Here is a 27237-nt window from a genome sequence, read left to right on the forward strand (position 1 = left end):
CAATATCTCAAACAAACCCAGCGCCGCAATAGTTACTAGCATGTATGTCACCCTTATGCATAGTTAATAAGAAAATGAAAGAAGAGACAATGAAAACACAAGTTTGATGTTGGGTTTGTTTTGGTTTTGTTTTTTTTGGTTTTTTGTTTTTTTGAAGCTACAGCTGCCGCCGGGAGAGATCCCACAACAGAACAGGCTTTGTCCTTAGTAGAACAAGGGAAGATGCTGAGTGCAGCCGGCAGCTTGCCCTGGCAAGAGTAGGAGGAAGCACCATCTTCTCCTTCCCCTTCTCTAGATGCCTCCTGGGTCCTCGCATGCTTCACCTGCTCTTTCCTGATCGCTCCAAGGGTAGCGGGAGCTGCCTGCACTTCAGCTTCTGTGAGCTGACAGGAGGCTTAAAAGCACAGGTCCTGCCAGCTATCCTTCTCCCTTTTTTTTTTTCCACTAAAGCAATTTCTGTAATAAATATGAGACGTTGAAGAAAAGGAAATTATACATGCAAGTACTTCATCACATAACAAACTTTGCTTCTCTGCAGGGTCCTCAAACTTCTTCCTTCCATCTTTTCCTTCCTTTCTCTTTTCTGGCACATTCCTCTCCTTACCTCCACTTCATCTGGTAAATGCTTTGTATTCCAAATAGACTATTTATAAGAAGTTGAAGAATTGCTTTAAAAATAAAATAATGTGTGGCAGCTTTGGTCCTGATTATTAAAACTCCGTTCTTGGGGAATTGGTATGAGAATCTCCAAGAATCTCCAAGATGACATGTATTTGCCAAGAATGGCAGCCCACCAAAATTGCAATTTTTCACATGATTCTAACTGCTTGCTTCACGCTCACAGGGAAGTGTCAGACAAAATGAGTGTGAAAACAGTTTGTAAGCAAGTGGAGAATATACTTAAACTTCATCAAAAATCAATTCCTTATTTACATATTAGGACATTTATAGCATGTTTTTCTACAAAGTTCCATTAACAAGGTATGTTTTATTTCTAAATTAACTGTAGATCTGTGTCAGACCCATTCAAGGTTGAGGAATCAGATATGAGTGTATAATTAATACTGCATGACTGTAATATCAGACCAATATCTGTTGCCGGCAGATTATCCAAAGGGCAAAAATGGTGGTTTCAAGGGGTGCAGTGAAGTGAAGACAAAACAACACTATAGAGGAAGGAAGGACGTTGAGGTTCTTATGTCAGCTCTTCTGTTAATTAAAAGTGGGTTTGGTCAAGTCACTTCATTTCTCAGAGCCTCAGTTTCCTTTCTGCAAAATGAGGGGATTAAAACTGACTTCTGAGATTTTCCCAGTTCTCACAATCTACTCTTCTTTTGCTCTAGCAGAACTCACATTTTAGTGAAAGACACAGGCAAGAAAACAGACGATTATAAAATAGGGAAAATAAAGAACGTTAGAGAAATAAATAAGAAATACAAGCAATATGGATTTAGAAAATTGAGGGCCACACTATTTACAATAATAAGAATAAAATTTTGGGGCACCTGGTTGGCTCAGTCGGTTAAGCATCCAACTCTTGATTTGGCTCAGGTCATGATCTCAGGGTCGGAAGATTGAGCCCCCACATCAGGCTCTGTGCTGGGTGTGGAGCCTGCTTAAATTTCTCCCCCTCTCTCTCCCTGCCCCCCCCTCCACGCTCTCTCTCTGTCTCTCAAATAAAGATATCTTTTTTTAAAAAAAGAGTAAGATTTCAACTTTCTAGAAATTCTCTCCTTAAAAAAGAATATAATGCAACTGGACTAAGATAAAATGTTGTGGCTATAACATATTAAAAGAGAATCGGGGGCATCTGGGCGGTTCGGTCGTTTGAGCATCTGCCTTCAGGTCAGGTCGTGATCTCAGGGTCCTGGGAAGGAACCCCGCATCGGGCTCCCTGTTCAGCGGGGAGTTTGCTTCTCCCTCTCCCTCAACCCCTCCTCCCCCGCTCCTGCTCTTTCTCTCTCAAATAAATAAATAAACAAACAAACAAATAAATAAATAAATAAAATCTTTTTAAAAAAAGATAATTGAATTTAATGTAATAATGGTTTTATATGACTTCTGGAATACTACTGTTGGTTGGTTGGTTGTTTTTCATAGATCTATCTATGGAATGATGCAATAATGTATAACCTAAAAACTACCTCCCGGGAAATGTTAAAAGCAAACAGTAACATTGTTTTGAAAACTTTATGTAGTACTGACAATCACTGGATTCTTATTAGGTTTGTTTTGTTTTGTTTCTTGCCTTGTTTCTATTATGATAAGGAACAATGTTTCTTCTTCTTTACATAGAACATCCTGATAACTTTGAACTGCAATGTTATTTCTCTTTTGCGTGACTGTTCAACATATGTACTTCTCTTCCTGATAGCTACATAACTCATACGCTAATTTAATTTGTTTATTATTTTTTCCCTAGCCACAGTCAGAGTGGAAGTGGAGGTAAGCCACACACTTTTATCAGCAGTTTCTTCGAGTCTTCACCATTTTTGTCTATATTAATGACAAAATACTTTTGTTTGCAAGTAATGAGGAGGATCTTAATGTGGTACCACTGGACTGGGAGCCAATGACCTGGATTCTAGTCCTGCCCACTCAGTGACCCTAAACAAGTCACTTCTTTCTTCCAAGTTTGTTGTGGGTCATAGGGTGACACTATCTCCAGTGTGCCCAGGGCAATCTTGATTTATGCCAGTTGTCTGAGCACAATTATTAATAGCATCCCCCTTCACTTTTAGAAGTATCCTTATTTGGATAATTTATATGGTTACCTTAACTATGACTCCTAAAGACTCCTCATATTCTCATCACCAAGATAAAGGTATTTTACTAATAACTTTCAGTGCTAGAATTCTCATCCTAAAAGTCAGATTTCAAGTTCTTTGTACATATGTCTGCACAGAGGAGGTACTCAATAAACATTTGTAAATAAATATTTGTCCAATAGCAAGGATCCTGAGGGTTTAGAACAAAGGGTTTAACTCTTAAAATATCACTTTCTTAAAAAGATTTTACTTATATATTTGTCAGAGAGAGACACAGCGAGAGAGGGAACACAAGCAGGGGGAGTAGAAGAGGGAGAAGCAGACTCCCGGCTGAGCAGGGAGCCCAATGCGGGGCTCGATCCCAGGACGCTGGGATCGGGACCTGAGCGGAAGGCAGACGCTTAATGACTGAACCACCCAGGCGCCCCTTAAAATATCACTTTGATTAAATGAATCAGAGCTACTGCCAAAATTCAAAAATTCACCTTTCATTCTGTTTTTCTTTGCTTATATCTTGATCAGTATCTTTTTCTGAATGTCCCCTCACTATTAATTAAATTTTTATCACCTCCTTTTTCCACAATATTTAACTCTATCACTATTCGGTTTTATTTTTTCTCATATTTATTCTCCCCTATTCCTTTTATCTCCATTGCATAGCGCCCTTTATCATTCTTCATATGTTTATTAAATTTCACCTCTAAGAATTCCTTTATAAATAATCAACAAAACAATTTACCTACTACCTATGTGAGAGTGGGAAAATAAAGTTACTTTTTAATTAAATGGTTAATAAGGAACAGGGACTTTTCTGGAGTTAAATAAGGCAGATTTATTATCAAATTTTGAGTGACTGTTACATGACCAAATTATAAAATTAACAGAAGATTCTTTCCCCCACACCATCCAAATGAAGGGATGTTCCCACCTCCCCCAGATGATGATATTTATGATGGGATCGAAGAGGAAGATGCTGATGATGGGTAAGAATAATCAGTGAACTGCTTTCTTGAAAATTTTTTACATACTGAAATTTAGTGTTGATTTTTGGTTAGAATAAAAAGCAAAAAATAGTGCTCTTTATTACAACACCAATAACGACTTGAATGTTTAATTAATAGCAGAAGTAAGTCAGAAAGTATAATTGCACCACATTTCAAGTGAAGTGGTATATTATTTGGAAGAACCTCAACAACTTTGTCAAAAGCAGTGAAATGAAAAAGAATTATCTGTTACAGATTTTTTTTCAAACTTTTCCCAATCATTTATTTATCAATCAATAATCTCTGGAGAGTTTATCAGTTGCATGGCTATCCTCTGTATAATAATCATAGTTTTAGACAATCCAAATAAAATGAAACCTATGCTATTTTTGGCAAAACCAGTATTGAGGGGGGCTGGGGTAACTGGGTGACAGGCATTAGGGAGGGCACGTGATGTAATGAGTACTGGCTGTTATATACAACTCATGAATCACTGAACTCTACCTCTGAAACTAATAATACACTGTATGTTAATTGAATTTAAATTTAAAAATAAAAATTAAACAAAACAGTATTGAATGCTTAATTCTCTGGTTGTTTAAACTTTTGTAATGACATATTTTAAAATTTAAGATCTGTCATGTACTTAAGATCTGTCACATATTTTAAACATAAAATAAGGCAAAATTGATGTTTAAAACTTAATTTTGACTTAGCTTGCTATTTTAAAACCAAGAGAAATTTCACTAAATAGAAAAAATAACTTACCCACTACTTACCTAGTAGCAGCAGTATTCAAAGACCATGGCCTATAAACGTAAAAGCATCATCTTGTTGAATACAATGAGTAGCTTGCTGCCTGAATGATCAATGCAGTAAAACTATAAAAAATCTGAATGTCCACCCAACGTCTTCACATTCCACCAATGATTCCATTCTGATCAATGCCTGCATGCTCCTAAGCTCCACACTACAGGTTGAAGAGAAGAGTAATTCGTGGTCCTGGGGTATTTTGAAGATGCTAAAGGGAAAAGATGACAAAAAGAAAAGTATACGAGAGAAACCTAAAGTCCCTGAGTCAGACAATAATGAAGGTTCATCGTAAGAGTCAACCAACCAAATTCAGTGCACAATAACTACACTAATAATAATTTAATCAAGTGCTACTAATATTTTATAACCAATAACCACATTCTGACAGGCTTAAGTCACTTCAACATTATTTTCCATTAGTCATCTTAGCCTCATTTATGGTGTTACCCTTACACTCATGCATTTACATAAGAGGAACACAAAAAGTATTCAAAAATTGTCATATGGTTCAAAGATATATCTTGCCTTCCCTACAAACATGCACAGAGAACACACACATGCATACACAAACACACACCGTTACATACTCATACACCCTGCATTTAGTAGAACTTTTTTTACTGCAACATCATATCTAAAAGCTCACAATTCCAATGCCACATTTTATTATATAATATTTTATAGTGACTACCCTTCAAAATACACATTCTCTTTTAAAAATTAGCTTGCCAGAAATAAAGGACACAGTTTGGAATTTCTTTTCTCTAAATACAGTATTTAAAGTCTTTGTAACTCAATAGATTCTCATACTTCACTAAAGTCTTTATAAAATGTTAATTCCACATAGAATTCCTCATTTTAAGTCTTCTGTGAGACCTAAAACCAACACTTAGTAATCAAGACACTCAAAATTGTAAGTAAACATAACAAATCCTCTTTTTTTTAACAAATCCTCTCTTGATGCACCATTATTCAAATGCAGACCTTACTTAGAAATAAAGGCAGAGATTATTTTTCCTGTTCCAGTTGCACACCTCCTAATTTTGATTTTCAATCATTTGAACTAATGACCTCTCACACTTTAGTGTAACTGTGCACCATTCTTCTAGTGATGTGTGCTCGTGTGTGTGCTTAAAGTTCAGAAAGTAATAAAAGCAAAGGTCCTTTTCTGTTGCAACTAAATGCCACTCAATCCTGATTTCAGATCACTTCTATTAATAAGTTCTCCCTCTCTAGTTTCGGTGGATATTCCTCTCATTCACCATTCTCCTGTCTGGGAAAACATGGTCATACAAAGAATCCTATGACCTTTATTCCTTTCAGCCCTCTATTTCTACTCTTTAAGTCAAATAAAAAGTTTTGACCTGAGCTACGCCAAAATGACTCCAAAACATTGAGTCCATTTAATTTATTCTGATGTGATAATATGCCCAAACCTCATAGAACAAATCTGAAAATATTGGCCCAATGGCTATGGGCAAAATAAACCACTGAATGCCTTGACTTTTGACTTTTTTGGCCACCACTGGAGTTCAAAAAAAAAAAAAAAAAAGGTCTTGTGAAATTCCAGATTGATGGGCAGAAACTGAGGTTCAGTGGAGAAATGGAGATGAGAAAGGAATGACCATCAACAGAATTAGGCTTCACAAGCCTCCAGGCTTACTTGTTCATGCCTCTCCTAAATAAAAGGGCTCAATTTCTGTGTTTATATTGGTCTGATTATAATTGTGTTCTCATTTTCTTTCCAGTTTCCCTTCTCCTCCTAAACAATCAGGTAAGTAATAAAAACTAATTATATATTTTATATCTCATTTCTTGCAGATGGGGTAGTGGGAAAGCGTTGGATATAGTCATGGTATCTGGATTGAAGTCCTGACTCGGAAAATAATAATTTGTGTAACCTTGTCAAGCAACTTCTCCTTGGGGGGGGGGGGGGGCACAGCTTCTCAACAGTTAAATAGTGGGAAGAGGAAAATTTTTAATATTGATGGTTTTATTTATTTTATTTATTCATTTGTCAGAGAGTGAGCACAAGCAGGGGGAGCTGTAGGCAGAGGGAGAGGGAGAAGCAGGCTTCCCGCGGAGCAGGGAGCCCGATGCGGGGCTCGATCCCAGGACCCTGGGACCATGACCTGAGCAGAAAGCAGACGCTTAACGGACTGAGCCACCCAGTGTCCCTAATATTGATGGTTTTTAAACTGTTCACCCCATCATAGGGGTCACTATGGAGAAAGGAAGGAGTGGACTCCTTCAGTCAAGCCTGATATATTGGGCTAATGCATAAGGATTCCTAAAAATATATCAGATTATATGACACCAAGTCCCTTCTAAATCTAAATTTCTTTGATTTTTTAAATGTATAATTTTTATTGTTTTGGGAAATCTTTCCACTGCTAAATGTGAAACCATTTCTTCTTCGAACAATTTTGATCAGCTTTTTTTTTTTTATCCCTGCTGAAACAGACCTTTCAAAGATTCTTCTTAAATTGACTTTGAACAAAATAAAATGTCTCACAGGAATATTCAGAGGTTTTCAAAAAGTTTGTCTGAATTTATAAATAAGTTGAAAGAGAAAACTAAACACACAGATAATCTATTTTTCCAGACTGTTTATCTGATTTCGTTTTCAGTTATCAGTTTGAAAATACATAAGGCACTAATTCAAATTAGTCAATAACTGATGAGTTTATATCTTAATCTATCATTTTCAAAAAGTATTCAAGAAATTTAGCTCCACAGAGGGTAAGTATAAAGTGAAACAAATGTGCTCAGTTAAGTTAAAAAAAATTGGGTTTTTTGTTTTAATTTTGTTTTGTTCTCAAGTGTGTTTTAAGTACATGTGTATGGAATAGTAATTTTCCCATTCTGGAAACCAATGATATGTCATATTTTTTATAATAGTAATTATGGATTATTCACATAGCTGTGAAATTAATTACCTGAGTGGGGGGAGAATGCACACACACAGACACCCATGGAGGTAATATAAATACAGTATATGTGGGGCACCTGGGTGGCTCAGTCGTTAAGCATCTGCCTTCGGCTCAGGTCATGATCCCAGGGTCCTGGGATCGAGCCCCACATCGGGCTCCCTGCTCTGCAGGAAGCCTGCTTCTCCCTCTTCTATTCCTCCTGCTTGTGTTCCCTCTCTCCCTGTGTATCTCTCTGTCAAATAAAAATAAAATCTTTAAAAAAATATACAGTATATATATGTACTCTATACATATATACAGAGAGAGAGAGGAATTCTTAAGGGAAATTAAATCCTTGCCGCTAACAGAGAGCATCTAAACTTTCTATGATAATCATTCCTTAAAACATTTGTACTCTCTTCAGCTCATCTCTTCAGTTTAATTTGCTGTGGAGCAACTTAATAGGTACAGAGAGGGAGCAATCCTCCTGACTTTATTAACAAGAGGTCTAGATGGAAGAAAAGTATCTACAGATTGGAAAAGCCATTGACCCAGTTAAGGGCACAGCCACTTTCCCACCAACACTGGTTCTCAATACCTGCTGGTATTGACCACACATGTCTTATTAGTAGGAATATTCTTTCCATTTTAAGGTGGTACCACACCTAATACTACTATAAGTTAAAAATCAATGAGGGACAGATCAGTGACTAAAAGAGAATGATAGATAAGTAGAAAGATGATAGATAGATAGATAGATAGATAGATAGATAGATAGATAGATAGATAGGCAGACATAGACAAAGACATAGACATATAAATAAAATAATGTATATTATCATAGCATCCCAAATCCCCTAAGAATCAATCTCTACTGCCTATTGCCAATGGCCAGTAATGTTGATTTGTTTGTCAGCAATCTACTAATCCTGCCATTCATCACATGCGTGGATCTTCAAATAATCTCAGTCACTGTTTGGGGGGATTTATCCTGATAATGCTAGTTACAATCACAGTCTCTGTTTTTTTTGTTGTTGTTTTTTTTTTTTTTGAGGGAAATTTAGCAGAAGCATCCAAGGAGAGAAAAGCCTCTCCCCTTCAAAGAACAGACAATGCTTCCAGGAGAAATGTATAGAGACCCCAGGAAAACTGATTTTGTTGTCCTCAAAACAATCTTTATATTAAAAACATCATCGGATGCTCATATCAAAATTCAAACTAAAAGTGTTTCAATATTTGATATTTTGCCTTTTGTTAGACATGGGAGATGAAGTTTATGATGATGTGGATGCCTCTGATTTCCCTGCTCCACCAGCAGAGCTGAGGTAGGCAAAATGTTCTCATTTTGAGATGAAAATCCGACTGCTTAAGAAAATTCAACTAGAATAAAACCCCAAAGGCATGTGCATCTACTGTGTTCGATCCCGTTTACTCTGTCCTCTCTCTGATCTCAGCTCTAAGGTTTCTGCTAGGTTTGTGGGTGGAGGACCCTGATCCCTCTCCTCCGCTCCCCCCCCTCCCGGGGTGTTCTGCCCCTGATTATTCTCTGCCCGGTGACTCACTGATGTCTACATTCATTTATTCCTTCGTGTACTCATTCACTCGGAAAATATTTGAGAGTCTGATCACAAATGATGTCACTGATTCATCTCCTCCCTTTATTTTTACCCTTTTCCCAAAAGCTTTTTTGTCTTGAACACACTTCTTAGTTTATATCTCACCCCTCACCTACCTTCTTCAAATCTCTTCTGTCCTCCACAAGATTTTTTCCTTTTATGAAAAAAAAGATGATTTGTGTTTTCAGAGGACTTTGCTCTATCTCTTTTTCACAAAAGCATCAGATTCTCAAAGGTTCCATTCAAATTAAAAAAAAAAACGTTAAGGGTGAATAGTGACATTCTTCAACTCACCTAAGGTTTCAATTTAATTTTATGATAAAACTGTATGAAAAACTGTTAAGATCAGTTAGTACAAAAGGAGTACCATTTGAAACCTCTTTTGAAATAGAAAATAACATGGTAAGATGCTTTTTTATATTCCAATAAACATGTGAGATGAGCTGATACATACAGTGTAGAAAAGCAAGAATACCTCTGTAGCTTTCTCAGGAAAAAAGGTGAATAAAAAGATCTTGAGCTTGATTAGTGAAAGGATGAAAGCGACATAAATGGGAGACAATATGCAGCGTCTTCTGAGTGATACCTGCAAAAATGCATGAGTGTTTATTTATTTAGTATTTATTTTTTACCAACACTGTTAAGTTAATGTTACTGAACAAGAGAAAAGTATCAAGATCAAAGAAACTGAAGAGAGAATATGCTATCATTTCTATGTCAAGATCAAGTTCTATAGGCACAACAAACAAGAAAGATGAAAAGAGAACCCTTCTCCTTTTTTCTGAAAAGAAAATCTAATCTTCAGTAATATGTTAGGTTTGAAAATTCCTCACCACTGGGAAGTCACTTCTATCCCTGACATTTTTTAATGCATTTTTCTGTTTTATATTACTGTAAAAATTTCACCACATTCCATTAAACAGCTCCCTAGGAACCCAGTTACACACTGGACCTTTCCTTCAAGTAGAACAAACCCCGGCTGATTAAACTTTATGCGATATGTACCATTTTCTTTGCTGCTGCTTATTTTCAGAGTTTAAAGACTATTTTATGTTCTCTAACGTAATATTCTATTTTTAAACTAAAACTAAACTTCAATAAGTTATTTTCCAAGAGAGCTCATGGGCCATTTTTAACATGCATGTATGTCCTGATAGTTCCAAAGTGCTAATCTGGGACAGCAAATCCACTACTGACCAGAGCACCGTAACACAGCAGATACTGAGGCAGGATGCAAAACCCAAGGCAGGACACTGTGCTAATTCATTTCACAGTAAATGAACTAAATTCTAAGATTCAAAGCTTAGGAATCAAACATTTTAAATATATCAGTTACAAACAAAACTTTATTGTGGGTAATCTAGATAAAAATTAAAATCAGTGTTTAGAACTTTTCATTATTCACAAAAATTCTGATTTTTAAAATTCCCTCCTTCAGAGATTCCCAGCCTCTCCCTAACATCCACATTGAACCCTAGCAAATGTTCCTCAGCCTTGGTTGCAAATTAGTATTACCTGGGGAGCTTTAAAACATATATGTCAGTATCTAGACCCCACTCAGTCTAATTAATTAGAATGTGTTTAATTTAATTAGAATTTCTAGGAATTAGACAAAGGCATTGGTACTTTTTTAAAACTTCCCAGGTGATCCTGTATGTGGCTGGGCTGAAGAATCACTATCGTAGGCTTATTCTTATGACAATTAGCATCAGTCTAGTTGGTATCTATGAGATAAAATGTTACTCCGGCTTCATTCTAAATAGATATGAAAACCTGACATATAGATAAACTTTTCAAGCCATACAAATCAATTTTTAAAAAAATGTTCTTCTTCATAAAGCCTTTTCTATGATATTGGCCAAGCCACTTAATTATCTAGGAAGGTTTGAAAAAATACAGAGAGTTTGACAATAGGGGGGTTGAATCATATGAAACCTCTGATATGTAACCACAGTCACACTATACCTCAGTAATTTTATATGGTTCACCATAATAGATAATCACCTACTTCCATTTTAACCATAATCTGTATTATTTTGAAGAATCTCTTCTGTGTTATGAAATATTATCACTTATTACAATGAATGTACTAGATTTCTAAGAAAAGGAATTAATTAAAAACAAAATTTAACAAAATTATAATGTTATGGATGAAGTCTCTATTGTATGCTGTTCTTTTTAAACTAAGCTAAATGTCGTTTTATGTGTGTTCTGCCATCTTAGTCAAGGAGCCAAGGCTAAGACAGAAGAAAAAGATCCCAGGAAGCTAAAAAAGCAGGAAAAAGAAGAGAAAGACTTCAGGAAAAAGTTTAAAGTATGTCATATTTAAATATCAAAGTTCAAAGTGTAATGAAAAAACCAATGATTTTTAGGTACCAAAATGCACGTATTAAAAGTGTAATTATCAATATCAGTTATCCATCCTAACTCCTTTATTTTCTATATAATTTTCTTTACATTTGAACTTATTCCTTTAACAAATTAAGCAAACTCTCATACGTGCACAATACATATACTGCAATAATCATTTAAATTCAGCTGTTCTTTGAACTTTAATAATAAGATAATATAAAAATAGAATGGATAAAAAAGATTATATGTATATACACACACACACACACAAATATATATACATACACTGGAATATTACTCGGCCACGGAAAAGAAGGAAATCTTGCCATTTGTGACAACATGGATGGCCCGTAAGGGCATTATGCTGAGTGAAGTAAGTCAAACAGGGGAAGACGAATGTTCTATAATATCACTTATATGTGGAATCTTAAAAAGCCAAACGCACGGAAACCAAGTAAAATGATAGTTACCAGAGGCTGGGGTGGGGTACAGGGAGGAGATGTTGGTCAGAGGTACAAACTTTCAGTTATAAGATGACTAAGCTTTAGGGGTCTAATGTACAGCATGGTCATTATCCTTAACAATACTGTATTATATACTTGAAAGTTGTAAAGAGAGTGAATCTTAAATGTTCTCACCCCAAAAGGAAGTGGAAATCATGTGAGGTGTTGGAGGTGTTAGCTAAAGATATGATGGTAATCATTTTGTAATATATGAGTATATCAAATCAACACATGCACACCTTTAATTTAAAAGATGTTTTTAATTTTAAAAATAGTGATTATATTAGGTTGGTGAGATTATGAGTGGTTTTTCCCTCAAAAATTTTTCTTTAATGTTTTTACATTATTTTTTTAAAACAAGGAACTATTTATTTAGCAAAGGCTTTCTTAGTACATCTGTCAACAAATGGATTAGTTTAATAATACACATCAATCAAAAATATAAATGTTTTTCTTTTTTTTTCCCAGTATGATGGTGAGATTAGAGTCCTGTATTCGACCAAAGTTGCACCCTCCTTAACTTCTAAAAGGTGGGGCACCAGAGATCTGCAGGTGAAGCCTGGTGAATCTCTTGAAGTTATACAAAGCACTGATGATACAAAAGTTCTTTGCAGAAATGAAGAAGGAAAATGTAAGTTACTGCTTACTTACATCGATACGGCACTCCAGGATTTAAAAATCAAACACGGTTTCCTGATCACCCCTGTTTTATTAACTTCATTTTGTCTGTGCTTTATGAATTGTGGAATACATTAAGAAACTAGAGATCTTGCTGTGCTGAAATTGATGCATTTTATTTGAATCATTTTTCATTTCCCAGCTGCTGTATTTGGCACTGTGGTGCCAAGGTAATGCCAAATTAGTACTTCTCAAAATGCGGCCCCACAGACCACCAGCATCAGAAAACCCTTTGTGTACTAAAATCACAGTTGCCTGGACCCGCCCTTGATGTGCTGAGTTATGAGTTCTGGGGAGTCAGCTGGAATCTGGGATCATCACTCCTTCCCTAGCTTATTCTCAGGTACACGAGAGTGAGAAGCGGTGTGCTGAAGGAGTGAGTGGCTCTTGTTCTGGCCTGGTTTTGAAATTATATAGCACATGGCACATCTAGAATTTCCAGTCTTCCTACCTTGCACACTTGTTTTCATTTCCTATTTGGACACACTTCATACAACATAGTATTCCAAATGAATATAAGAGAGTCCCCTGTCTTCTTTCCACTTTATGGGCTATTGAAACTGATGGAGGGAAATGTTTTTGTGACATTTGAAAAGGAAGCTTATTTCACTTAGAGTCCAGGGAAGAGTAATTCAAAATTATGCTTCCTGTATTTATTTTTTAATTTAATTTAATTTCAATTTAATTCCAGTGTAGTTAATGTGCAGTGTTATATTAGTTCTAGGAGTAAAATATAATGAGTCAGCACTCCCATACATCACCCAGCACTGGTCACAAGTGCACGCCTTCATACAGCATCGTATTCCACATGAATACAAGAGAGTCCCTGTCTTCTTTGACTTTATCGGCTATTAAAACCAACAGATGGAAATGTTCTTGTCAAATTTTAAAAAGAAGCTTATTTTATTTAAAGTCCAGGGAAGAGCCATTCAAAATTATGTGTCCTATATTTAAAAGCAAAGAGTCAGTGTGGCTGCCCCCTATCAGCTCGGTTAGTCTGTGTGGAAAACATGAACTCTGAGTCGAATTTTAATGACAGGAAGGTGACTCAGGGACAGGAACTGAAATGGGAGTTTTAAGAATAAAACCAGTGACTCAAGGTTGGGGAAATGGATCTAAAGTTATCATGGAGGAGGTGTGGCTGGCTTTTAAAAGGAGAAAATGAAATGTGGGTACAAAGGATAAAAGACACGGGCAGTGTAGTATTAAGACTCAAAGGTCACTGGAGATAATGTGTAAACAGTGCTCCAGGAGACGAAGAAAGCCCTCATTCAGGCTAGCATTTGTGAGGATGTACCCCAAGGAATAGCTTTACATGCAAACAAACTCCATGCGTTAAAAGGTCATCAAAAATATTAAAAAGTTTAAAAATTCAGAAAGTATTAAATAGGTTATGATTAATATACCAGATTGAATATTTACATGATGACTATGATAATAATGTGAGGAAATTCTCATGACACAATAGTAAGAGAAATACGAAGCCTCCTTAATGTGGGATTGGATTTACAGCCAGGTTAAAAAATTATGTAAATAAGAGAAACTAAGCTACGCTGCTAATAGAGGCTGATTGAAGTGATGAGCCTAAATGAACCTGTTTTCTCTCCTCTGCTTTCCAAATTATATCACATTTTTTACAAGAGAGAATTTTCCTAGTACCCTCGTCCTGTGGCCCTTTCTCCAGCATACAAGCTTCAGACCAATCTTGCCCTGCTGTCCTGAGATTCTTGTCTTTCACAACAAAGCCCATCTAAAGCCATGCTCCTCAATTCCAAAGTGCACACCCATTGCGTGGGGATCTTGTCAAATATGCTGATTCTGATTCAGTAGGTCTGAGGTGAAGTGTAACACTCTGCATTTTACTAAGCCGCCAGGGGATGGATGCTGCTGGCCCATGGAACATACTCTTGACTAACAAGGGTATAAATGGCTTCATCAACGACCTGTATGGATATAGATGAGTGGGAAGATGCAGCACCAGAAATGAAAATTTGGAGGAGACCCTTATCTTTCTAGGAGCCAGTAGACCTTAAGAGTGAGAAAAACAGTAACTACTCAGGATGATTCTGTAAGCCGCTATCATTTCCTATTTGGACATCAATAATTCTGAATACTGTTATGAATACTGGAGGGCTCCTGCCCTCTTAGAATTTATCACTGGTTAAAAATGAGAAGGGTGAACATTATGTAAAATGCTGATAGATCACAAGCAATGGCTCCAGGTAACTTTTATCGGGTTTTTTTCTGGCTCAATACCAATGCACTTTACAAGTCCCAAGCTCACTGATAACTAATTCAAGTCTTAGGTGGTTTGGGGTCCATCTCAACAGAATGGAAACCTGATGATTCTATCAGTAGTGCTTGTATACCTTATGTTTTTTATTTAAAGACTTTCTTTGGACTCTGGACTTTGTCTTAGCTTCTCCATTTAGGGGGTGATTCTGGAAATCACTTATGAGCAAGTGGAAAAGGAGATAGGAAAGGAAAGGCAGTCAATAAAGCCTTGTAACGGAAAAAGTTGCCACTTAGATAATTGGAGCTTATACCACTTGAGAACTCAGAGTGGCAGTGTTATCACATCCAATGGGAAACAAATTGGGGCACTGATACATCAACTCCCGTCCATGTGGAGTTGAAGCCTACTCCTGGGCAGGTGGCGAGCCATTCGGGATACCAAGCAAGCTGACAAAGAGCTCTGGAAGCCAGAGAAGGGTGATCAGTTAAAAAAAAAAAAAAAATTGCAAGTGCTGTCCTTTGGAAGTTGGGTGAGCCAAAAGGCACTGACAGGGGGAAGGGGGAAGGTCTATGGGAAGGCCACCCGGAGCATCTGCTGTTGCCTTTCATGTTAAGTTTTATTCCAAAATATAATTATCATATCTGCTTAATTTCACTTTTATTTTGCCAAATCTCCTGCTTTTCATAACTTTTCTAAACCTCCTGCTTATTCCTTCCTTGAACTGGATCCTTGGCATTCTTAATTTCCCGAATCTCTGATCCATTGTTCATGTAACTTCTATAGGATTTGGGAGAATTGTTGTGTAGACTTAACCCTCTCTCATCTAGATTATTGCAATAGCCTTTCAAATGATATGTCTACCTTACCCTTACTCTCAGCCAATCCACCTGCCACACCATTACTCAAATACTGTTTTTTAAAAAACAAATAGTATCTCTACGCTAGTACATAAAACCCTGTGGATCTAGTCTCAACCCCATCAACTATTTCCCATCTGCAACGGCCACTCCAAAAATATATACTACTGACTTGTCATTCCCTGAATAAATTATGCTATTTCATCCTTCTATGCTGTTTTATTCTACATCTAATGCCCATAATTGTCTACTAAAAACAATCCAGTTGTCGTCTAAAATTGGAAGCACACCCACTCCTTACTCTTCAGTCACCCATCACAATTTCTCTCTCCCCGGCCCCACCATGCTACTGCTTTTGTCCCTGTAATTGTCCTTCCTATTTTATCAATCTAGTATTCATATTAGACTCTGAGATTGAGAGTAACTTCACTGAAATGTTCTCAACACTACTGCCGATACATCCTGTGGTGCTTGGCACCTTGTTCAGGGCTTTCTGAATTGAATGTAACAATTTGGAAATTGCAGTTGGAGAACCAGATGAAAGTCTGACATATAGACATGCACAGGAAGAAGTCTGCAGCATAGTTTAACTTGCTAGAAGACAGACGTTCTCTTAGTCTTAGTGATGTGGTTTGCTTGCTGTGTATCATTTAGGAGTCTTTAAATGTTTCAGTTCCTTATTTCTACATCTGCTTAGCTGTAAAGGCATTTGCAATCCAACACCATGGTAACCTTAACATTTTCCTTACTTTCCATTCTTAATCCATCAAAGAAAAGCAAGCATAGCTTACTTAAACTTAATTTGTAATGGTAGGAAATTAGGGGCAAAAGCATTAACAACAATCTCTTCCCATTGTGGAGTTGAGTACAAGCCACCATTACAAGCATTCTCACATTTGATCAATTCACCCACTGGCTTGTGGAAACACATATCGCAGAGGCGTTGAGATCTTAACTATGTATTTCTGGCACATCCCCAGATGTTTAGAATTTCTTGCTAATATTTGAGCGTATTCCACAACTCGATGTCTCGTAAGCTGTGGGTTTCCCCACCTCCTGTCACTGGAGCAAAATTTTCTACAAAAAGTGTGGAAGGAGACATGAACTGAATTATTTGTGATTAAAATGTACTCCATTTTCTTCGGGCATCAAGGAAAGGGAATTTCAAAGATAGTTTGGATTTTCTCAAATCCAATTAATCATTCCTTTGCTTAAATAATTTTGTTTTCAATTTTAAAACAGCATATGCTCACTGAAGAAAATTTTTTAAATTCAGAAACTTTAAAAGTCCTCTGATTTGAAGCCCTAGAAAGGAGAAAGAGACAGAGAGAACATTTCTATAATACTAGACTAATAATTTATATTTAGTCTTCTACACTGTGTTTTGTTTTTTTCTGTCTGTTATATTATGAGCAGGTTCCCTTGAAGTCAGGCATTGTTCCACTGTGTGGGTAAATCTGTGCAACATGATTTTATTGTTTTTAACCTGCATGAGGCCAAATTGAGTAAATTGAACTTTATTTCTGGACTCGTCATGACAGATGAAATAATAAAGAAATAACAAAAGTTGTCATTTTTATTAAGCAAGAAATTTGAAAATATTAGAATGAAGATATTTTCAACTTTTCCAAAAATGATTTTGTGTTTCCTTCATAATTTTGTATTCATGACACCCTTCTTAAAGGTGAATCAGTCCTGAGAACTGGCTCATACGGGGGATGGGTGTTACTTTCTGAATTAGCTTTATCCCATCACATATTTCAAAACACTTGTTTCAAGGCTCTGTGCCCTGCTGTATGAATATGAAGTTTCCAAATAATAATTTCATATTAGTTTCCAAGTAAAAATTTCAATTTCATATTCAATAATAATTCATGTGAGAATCCCTGGTGGGCCAGTACCCACAGTAAACATGGTACCCATTCTACATGGCATGGAGCCACGATGACTTTTTTGCTTCTTTCATTTGTACTTCTCATTAATATTCCTTATGATGGATGTACATGGAACACTGAAGCAAAGAGATCATTTTTCTACTACAAAAATAATTATTTCTAGGAACTATAATGGAGAGATTATATAAAATATAAAAATTCATGGTGGGTCCCTTTTTTCAACACTGTCATGAATCAATCATGCTTTTAATAGAATGAGGTTTTAGAGATTTTTAAAGGTACTAGACAGCGAAATCTATGCTGTATTAAAAGTCATTAACCCTGTAAAAATGCTATAGAATAGTAATTTTATAGCTAATGAGCCCCAAATTGTCACATCATTTCAGGAAACTAAAATAGAGCAGTACAGTACCATCTCACACTGCATCTCCTTGATACATTTTCTTAAGCAATATTCATCATCATTCATATTTATGTAGCTCACCCACAAAAGCAACAGCTATGGCAGAGCATCCAACAAAAGGGAAAGCCATTGCTTAGAGCTCTGGAACAGGTAAGATATAGGAGGAAATAAAATAGGGATTTGAGAATCTAAAATATATTTTTTATAATTAATTTTGTGAAGACAGGCTATTAAGCTGTATATCATGAGTTATTAACTTTGGTCATGTAAAGGACTATTCAATGCTTATTTACTACAGACAGTACTTAATCCAGGTCTACACAATTTTAGCATAGATGAATTTTCTCTTTTTTTTTAAGATTTTATTTATTTATTTGACAGAGAGAGAGAGCACAAGCAGGGGGAGCAGCAGGGAGAGGGAGAAGGAGAGGCAGGCTACCCGCCGAGCAGGGGGGCCGATGCAGGACTCGATCCCAGGACCCTGGGATCATGACCTGAGCCGAAGGCAGACGTTTAATGGACTGAGCCACCCAGGCGCCTCCAGCATAGATGAATTTTCAAAACATTACTTAAAAGCAAAGGAAAATAAACACTTTTAATTTCCAAAAATGATGTTTATATTCTCTTTGTTTTGTTCTTTATTTCTTTAAATCTTCTAATGATTTTTAAAAAAAAACAGGAATATATTGATGCTGGAGTAAGTCCAGTCTCTGGCAATAGCTTTAATTTCTTATATATTTCTCTAATTTTTTATCCTTTAATTTTAGTTCAGACACATTACAAAGCCTGAACAGCTCACAGAGATTTCCTTCACTGTCAAAACCTTCAACTCATCTACGTCATTACTTTTAAATTATTAAGTTAAACATGAATATCTCATGGGAACTCTTACTATTGTATTCTTTTATTTCCCAATTTGTTTTAAGAAAAAAAAACTCAAAAGAAAAGAAGAGCCACCAATTTTAACTAATGGAAACAAAAAAAGTTTGGACTATTACTGTCTATAGAGAAATGTTCACATTTTATTTTAGCTCTAAACATCAGTGCAGGTAAAGCTTTTGGGACCATGACACGAAATCCAGTTTGTTCTAAAAACTTGTTATCTGTATAGATTTTTCTCTTCTGAGAGACACATGTAGAATTTAATTTCTTAGAGACGAGCTCATCCCCTTTTAAAAATTAGGTTAAATTATGATATATACCTTAAATTTTTTAGAAGTCTATTAACATGAAATGAATAAAAGAACTGTGATATCAAAGGCAACCAAGGATATTAATTTTAGATGTTCTTACATTAATAATTTTTGCTACTGCTTTAACTGAAATAAAAAAGGAAGGTATAACAAGGTCTAATTTTTCAGAGTCTGAGAAAAATATTACATTATTGTGCTTTTATCATTTTGACACATGCTTCATTATTTCCATACTACAGGAATTCAAAGATAACTTTGATTCTTCCTTTTCCAAATAGGATTCTAATAAAGTTTTCATTAAAAAGTGGTGTATTTCTTGAGAAAATATTTCAGTGGAGTTTTTTTTACCCTGGAATATTTCAGGGGAAAGTTCATTTTCTTACGTTTCAATCTATAGTTTCATTTGTATAATCCCACTTTTTAAAAAAAAAAAGTTTTTGCATGTTAAATCAATGGCAATATAACATCAGTATGTTTAAGTAAGTTTATTATCATTTGTATCAATCTTTGCCTATGAGCTTCCTGGTTTATAATTGTTTACACATTTACTCTAATAAAAATTAGATCTAAAGTGGACCAAGACCAATAGATTGGCTCTGAAAGAATTTAGAGGCTGTATTGACAAGGCAATGAATGCTATTAATCTCAAGCATACGGTAGTGTTTGGGTACTAACACAAAATTAATAATTCCAAAGATTAGTAATATTCATTAAATGTCAACAGAAATTTTCTCAAGAAAAGTAGTCTGAATTTTTTCTTAGGATTATTTTGCACAATAGGGGCGAAGATAACCTTTACTTTTTTGCATAAAATATGGTCTATTTCCTATTTAATAGGGAAATCACTTGAATGCCTGGTATGTGTTCTTTTTTTTTTTAAGATTTATTTATTTGACAGAGAGAGACACAGCGAGAGAGGGAACACAAAAGCAGGGGGAGTGGGAGGGGGAGAGGCAGGCTTCCCGCGGAGCAGGGAGCCCGATGCGGGGCTTGATCCCAGGACCCTGGGATCATGACCTGAGCTGAAAGCAGACGCTTAACCAACTGAGCCACCCAGGTGCCCCCTGGTATGTGTTCTTCTAATAATGATTTGTTTCATGAAAGATGAAAATGCATATGTTGACACTGTCAAATGGCAAAAGCAGTATGGAAGAGCTTCCACACTGAACGTGAGAATTATTTTGAGACCGTTTAGAATGCATACTCCCCCCAAGTAATCACAAGATTGCTGATCTGAAAGGGGAGTTGAAAACAGTTTTGACTCTGTTCAATATAATAGAATTTTAAAAGTTAAGGCTTTGATCTGGTGGTATTTGAAATACCTACCTACGAACTACTTTTGTATTTAGAGAAACTATATCTCCCTAGGACTGGGTCTCATGGGTAACACCATGAAAAAATAGAGTAAAATTTGGTAGAGCCTTGTGCTAGGACCTGCAGCAGTTTGGAGAAGAAGGTAATTTGTTTCTCTTTAAGGGGAAAGGTCGTAAATGGAGGAAAAGAGACATGTAAGAGACAGTGAAAAAAACTGAGAGAAAAGGAAAAGAAAAGAAGGGGGGAAAAGTGGACACGAATAAGAAAAATAGGTCTGAGCGCCTGAGTGGTTCATTCGGTTGAGCGTCTGCCTTCGGCTCAGGTCATGATCCCAGGGTCCTGGGATCCAGCCCGGCGTCTGGCTCCCTGCTCAGTGGGGACTCTGTTTCTCCTTTTCCCTCTGTCCCCTGGCTTGTGCTCTCTCTATCCCAAATAAATAAATAAAATCTTTAAAAAAGAAAAATAGGTCATATTTGGAAATAGAATTATTCAGTATATCACATTATATCATATTACATTAAATATTCAATTCTATTTCACTTTCTTAAAAGAAACAGTATAGATTATTAGATTCTGTACTATTAATAAAATTTATTTTCTTTTTTTTCATAGATGGTTATGTCCTTCGGAGTTACTTGGTAGACAAGTAAGTTCATTTTCTTCTACTACTATGCTTGCAAAAAGAATGTTATGCTTTTCTTTAAGAAAGATTGCTAATAACATCTAAATAATATAACCTACTAAAGTGTCATAAATAAATTTTAAAACAATATGCTATCCTAATGTCAATGCTAATGTCATTATGTACCCATAATAAAGTTAAGGTTTTCCTAAAGTGTCACTCTTTTAAATAGACAAAAACCCTTCTCGTTGATGAATATACAGTTCATAGTTATAAACACTCATTGGAGACAGACGTGGCAAACATTGGAGACAGGGGAAAACCACTAACACTTTCATTAATATTTTGCCTTTCACTTACTGATTATTGCAGTTGGTGGAATTGAATTAATCAGGGATCAATTAGTGTCTACACAGTAGGTGCTAATGTCACCTGTTAGTAATTTGGCTGCCATTTGAGGGCTTTTCTTTACTAGGCAGAGTAGAGTATTAAGTTGCCTTTTTGGAAGCATGCCAGAAAAAAAGATAGTCGTCAGTGATTCTTCTATTCTTATGAATAAGACATTGTCACAGGCTGGTACTAGTGTTCTATGAGAGTCCCCCTCAAATGTTGTAAGATTCTGTTCCAAGTATATCAGTGCAAGAAGTGAACTCCGTTATCAGGTCATATGCCAACATAAAGATTTACAAAATTCTGCATAATAAAAAAATCAATGAAGATTCACAGACTGTATCCATAAACAACCTGACACCAATCAGAAAGAGACAACTCAATGCTAGTGCTTTGTCAGCAAACTGGTAAAGAGTCAAATAAAAATAATCATTATACTTTTCTTTTTCGCAGAGCATTAATCACAATGGTAGGCAAGGCACTTTTCTATTTTTCTATTTTCTATGAAAGATACAAATTTCAGGGAAAGAATACGTGGCTTCAGCAGTGATTATTACAGGATGATGAAGAGAGAATTTAGAAAGTATACTCTAAGTAATTATTGGTTCACCATCTATTGACGTGAATACTTAATAAATGTGTATTGAATGAATGATAGGAAGATTTATCCTCTTTGCATTTGTGCCAGATCTCCAGTAGCCAACCCTCCCTTAATCTCAGAGAAAGGATCCAAACAGAAGACATAGGCAGCCCACAACATCTGCCATAGTTGGCAACAACTTGGAGGGCCTGCTGCTGCTTCCATGATAAAAGCAGACATAGTACAGGAACCAAAAGTGGGTCTGGTCAAGGTGACAGTCACCTTACACTAGTCACTGAACTTTGAGACTGTAATCTCCATTTCAAGGCTATATTCGCCATTTATAAAATTTCTACTTTAATTACTTGTATGTCATTCTCTCCTCCATTAGATTATAAGCTTCTTAAAATCAAAGCTTGTGTCTTACTCATGATTATATCTCCTCGTACATAGGAGGGACTCGGTAGGTAAGGTGTGGAGAGCAGAATATTTTACAAAGATTCAGGACGAAGTACAACCAAAATGTGTAATAGTAGCCAGAGCTATTATTGTGCATGCCGCCTATAACCATAAATATTTTTAGAATTACATAAGAATCACCATACTAACCATATCTTGGCTATTCATTTTGAAACTAATATTTATGTATTTTATAATTAATATTTAGAAATTTTAATTAGAAACATGCAAAAATAATGCACCCATTTCTTATGCCAAATATTATTCTATTTCTTTTTTAATATTATTCTATTTCATTCAACATTTGAAGTTCAAGTGAAAGTATAAATCTGATTATTAACAAATACAAAGAATCCATTAGGGGAGCACCTGGCTGGCTCAGTCAGAAGACAATGTGACTCTTGATCTCCGGTTCTGAGTTCAAGCCGCATGTGGGGTATAGAGATTACTTAAAAAAAAAAGACTCCATTAGGGCCCCAAGTGGAGTATTGTGCCATGATTTTTCAGTTTGTTCAGTTCAATAAGCACTTCTTGCAACATACAGCTCTGTCCTAGGCTCACGATTAGATCTAAAGGTGAACAAAGCATGGTGTGTGCTCTTGAGGCATGTTTCCACTATTCCATATGTCTATGATATGGAATAAGTTGTGGGTTTTTTGGTTACTTTAGAATAGAACAGAGAATTAGGTTAAACCAATGAAAGATGATGCAGATGAGCATGAAATTTCTTCCCACTTATAAATTCACAACATTTAACTTCTCACCTTTAAATGCTTAATTGTGTCCCATAAAATCATATTACTTTTTTTCATATTACTAACTTTTTAATCTAAATATTGCCTTAATATTAAGAAGATATTTTCTTTAAAATAAAAAATTTTTTCTACCTTTACAGTGATGGAGAGATCTATGATGATATTGCTGATGGTAAGTCCCACATGGCACCCACCACTGAAAACAATAACAGTGAATTTACTGTTCTTACAAATACTAAAAATAGCTTGCTGGATTAATTAGAACTTTCCAATCTGATCAGAATTTGAATCACTTGAAAATGTTAGGAAAGGTAAATGCTCTGGTATAATTTAAGAAAATTATTTTTGCACATGACTGGAAATCAAGGAAAAATCTTATTTATTTTCTTTGAAAACAGAAGTATGAAAATAGTGAATTTTTCATTATACCATTAATCTTTTTTTTTTAAGATTTTATTTATTTATTTGAGAGAGAGAGAGAGAATGAGAGATAGAGAGCATGAGAGGGAAGAGGGTCAGAGGGAGAAGCAGACTCCCTGCCGAGCAGGGAGTCCAATGTGGGACTCGATCCCGGGACTCCAGGATCATGACCTGAGCCAAAGGCAGTCGCTTAACCAACTGAGCCACCCAGGCGCCCTATACCATTAATCTTAATATGAACTACTTTCATCCACAAAAATATGTATACTTGACCAATTAGTAGGTACTTATTTCATAACCTATAATACTCACTAGTATTCTTTTAGCATCACATAGTTACAAATTACAATCTAAAAAATTAATCTCGGGTGCTTGGGTGGCTCAGTTGGTTAAGTGACTGCCTTCAGCTCAGGTCATGATCCTGGAGTCCCAGGATCAAGTCCCGCATCGGGCTCCCTGCTCAGCAGGGAGTCTGCTTCTCCCTCTAACCCTCCCCCCTCTTGTGTGCTCTCTCTCTCTCTCTCATTTTCTCTCTCAAATAAATAAATAAAATCTTTAAAAAAAATTTTAAAAAATTTAAAAAAAATCTCATCTGAAACGATGCATAGAGTTACTCATGTGGCCTTTTAGTTTCCTTTGAAAATTATGATTCTTACTGATATTTAATATCGTCAATCTCATTTAGGATAACTACCAAAAAGTACATTTAATTAAGTGGCAGATAAAATAATCCTGTGTCTCATTTTGATAAAGAATAAATCTGTCCAGAAACTTTGTTACAATTAAATACTGAGCAATGAAAGTTAAATACATATATGGTCTTCCGTGTAACTACTTTTTCACAAAGTGAGCCAATTCTACATTTTTTTTTTAATTCTAAACTGGGAGAGTATGAATCACCCACATTTCTAAACTTGGAACACTTAGAAGTTATGTGTTTTGTATAACTCTATTGAAATTCTTTTTTTTTCAGGTTGCATCTATGACAATGACTAGGTCTCGGCCTTGTTCATTCTGTTATGTGCATCTGATGCCAAAATGAAGTCTGAGTTTTAATAGACATGTGATTGGATATCTTAGAAAATGAATGCACACAACTACTTGTTACCATTTGTTATACAATTCTGATTATCCTTATGAAGTTTTGAAACTTTGGACTTAGAAAGAGATTGTAACATCTTGGAAGACTGCATCGAAGAGATGTAAGAATTACTAGATATTCCATTTCTGCCTCAGCTGCAGTTATGAAGGCGCTTCTTTTAGACCATCAGTAGACAGCCTCCCATCCCTAAAAAGAAAAAAAAATTGAGAAGAAATGACTGTGTCGTCTAAAGAAATATGAGGAGGAAGAATAAAGAAATAAAAGGAAGAAAATATTAAAACATTCCACAAGAAGGAAAATTATTTTCTGAACCTCTAATTATGATTGTATCTTATATTCTTTATTCAAATTATCTATCTTTAAAGGGGCACAACTGTCTCCTTTCTTGCTGGTGGGATCAATGTTTTAAAAATTACAGTGGTAGCCAAATTTGTGTATAAAGATTGTCCCTGTTTGTTAATTGGGAATATATGTTAATTATTTGATAAGAATGTATGTATTTGGTGTGCACACTTAAGATTGAAACTGTAGAAGAGTCAAAAATCAGTTTTCTTTTTGCAGATTCATCCACTAACAGTTTAATCATGTGCTCTGTTTAAAGTACTGTTGGAACTAGAGTAGATAGGAATGAGGATTACCCTAAAATTATGAAGAATGGAAGATGGACTTTGAAATTAATTAGGCTTTTATGGCACCTCTTTACTATGAAGACTCTTTTGAAGGTTTTTGCTCTTCATTTACCTCTGTGGAACTTTTTTTTAACCACTTTACTGGAAAGTTGGCCTAGTGTTTGGACTAGAATATTCCCTACTCATACATACTCTTTCCCAAAGCAACTCCAAACAAAATGTGAAGCATTTGGATTCCAAGTGCTAAGAACACTAAAGACCATGATACAAAATGCAAAACCCTAACACCCAAGAAAATGGCATGTTAGGTAATTTTTTCACAACTTCAAGAATAGTCAAATCCTAAAACTGGCTCTACTACTGATGAACCATGATGTGATACTGGGTAACTTCCCAGTTTCCTCATCTGCAAATTACAGGATTAGACAAAATCAGTTTTTCCCAACATTTTTATGACCCGTTACCTCAAACTTCTATAATCCTTCCCCCAACCCCAAATCCCATATTTCAGAAACCTTTGTGTATCTTTAAAACTCATTGATTAAATAATGATTAATGCATTTTCCATTTTTTAATATTGCAAAGGCCCATTGGAGCTTCTGAAGAGTAGCCCCACTGAATTGAAATCATTTCAAATCATTGTAACTTCAGCCTTCATATGGGTAAAGTGTGATTTCCATTTGGTGTGTTAAAATTTGAAAACAGATCGTCAAAAAAAAAAAAGAAAGAAAGAAAAGAGACCATCAACCTCTATTGCTCAATTTATAGAGTCTGGAAGTCTAAGCCCCCACATTAGAAACCAATGATGTCAAAGTCCCCCTCCAATTATGAAATACTTCGATGTCTACTTTTTGATAGGCTAAGCCAATAAATGCTCAGATGATGAAATTATTTTAATAGATAAATTACATGGTTCAAAAGTATTTTTGGTTTTGTTAAATTTGGTAGCAAATATACATAATACACTGACAGTATATCTCCAGTTATTATTTTCTGATTGAGAATAACATAAATTCAATCCACTATCAGTTTTTAAAATTCCAAATTAAACCAAGAGAATATTTTAGAGTTTTGGGCTATACACCAAGAAACAGACACACACATGCCTATAAAAGATTTATATAATAGATAATCATCTTAATATAAAAGACATATTTGACATATTAATTTTAATATACTAAATATTATTTCTGTTATACTTTTATGTATGGAATTTTGTCACATGAGAAGAGCTACAAATAAATAATACCTTCAGTAGATAACTTCGCCTCCTACTTCATCAAGAAATTGAGGTCATCAACCTTTCTCTCCCGTAATTTGATCCCACATCTGCAGAGTCTTTCTCTAAGGCCAATCTTACCTGTTTTTGCTTCAGCCTCAGAGGATGGAGTACTTCCTGTTCAAGACTTAACCTTCCATTAGTGTCCCTCATGCTTTTCTTCCTATTTTGAATGAAATTGAAATAACCAAGCACAATTCCCTTCAACTTCCAACAACGTTTAACCTTTACCCATGTTCAGACATTGTCCCAAGGAATAAGATGTCACTCCTCAAAGCCATTACCTTTATCAATTTCTTCTTCTTTCTTTCTCTGAAGTCTTCTTCCTTCACAATTAACTAATTCTTTCTCTCTCACACAAACACACACACAAAGTCCCCACCCAACTTTTCCCCCATTCCCTGCTTCTCTTCCTTTTTTTTTAACTTGTTCCATTGTGCAGATTCCCTCCTCTAGGCTTACAACATACTGAAGTTCT

General features: G+C 35.6%; 1 protein-coding gene across 2 annotated transcripts in view; it reads left to right on the top strand.

Moving 5' to 3' along the window:
• FYB1 (FYN binding protein 1) overlaps nt 1–26733 on the top strand; it is a 162219-nt gene extending 135486 nt beyond the window's left edge. The window contains exons 10-19 of one of the 2 annotated variants that reach the window (XM_027606745.1): nt 2423–2445; nt 3685–3751; nt 4715–4852; nt 6313–6338; nt 8735–8801; nt 11316–11406; nt 12416–12578; nt 21136–21169; nt 23470–23501; nt 24723–26733. In XM_027606745.1, coding sequence (XP_027462546.1) covers nt 2423–2445; nt 3685–3751; nt 4715–4852; nt 6313–6338; nt 8735–8801; nt 11316–11406; nt 12416–12578; nt 21136–21169; nt 23470–23501; nt 24723–24745 — 664 coding nt within the window. In that variant the 3' untranslated portion in view covers nt 24746–26733. The remainder of the gene's footprint in view (nt 1–2422; nt 2446–3684; nt 3752–4714; nt 4853–6312; nt 6339–8734; nt 8802–11315; nt 11407–12415; nt 12579–21135; nt 21170–23469; nt 23502–24722) is intronic. The other variant, XM_027606746.1, reaches the window with a different exon arrangement.
• The last annotated feature ends 504 nt before the right edge of the window (nt 26734–27237 follow it).

Source organism: Zalophus californianus, chromosome 5 (genome assembly GCF_009762305.2).
Source record: "Zalophus californianus isolate mZalCal1 chromosome 5, mZalCal1.pri.v2, whole genome shotgun sequence".
Classification (NCBI taxonomy): Eukaryota; Metazoa; Chordata; class Mammalia; order Carnivora; family Otariidae; genus Zalophus; species Zalophus californianus.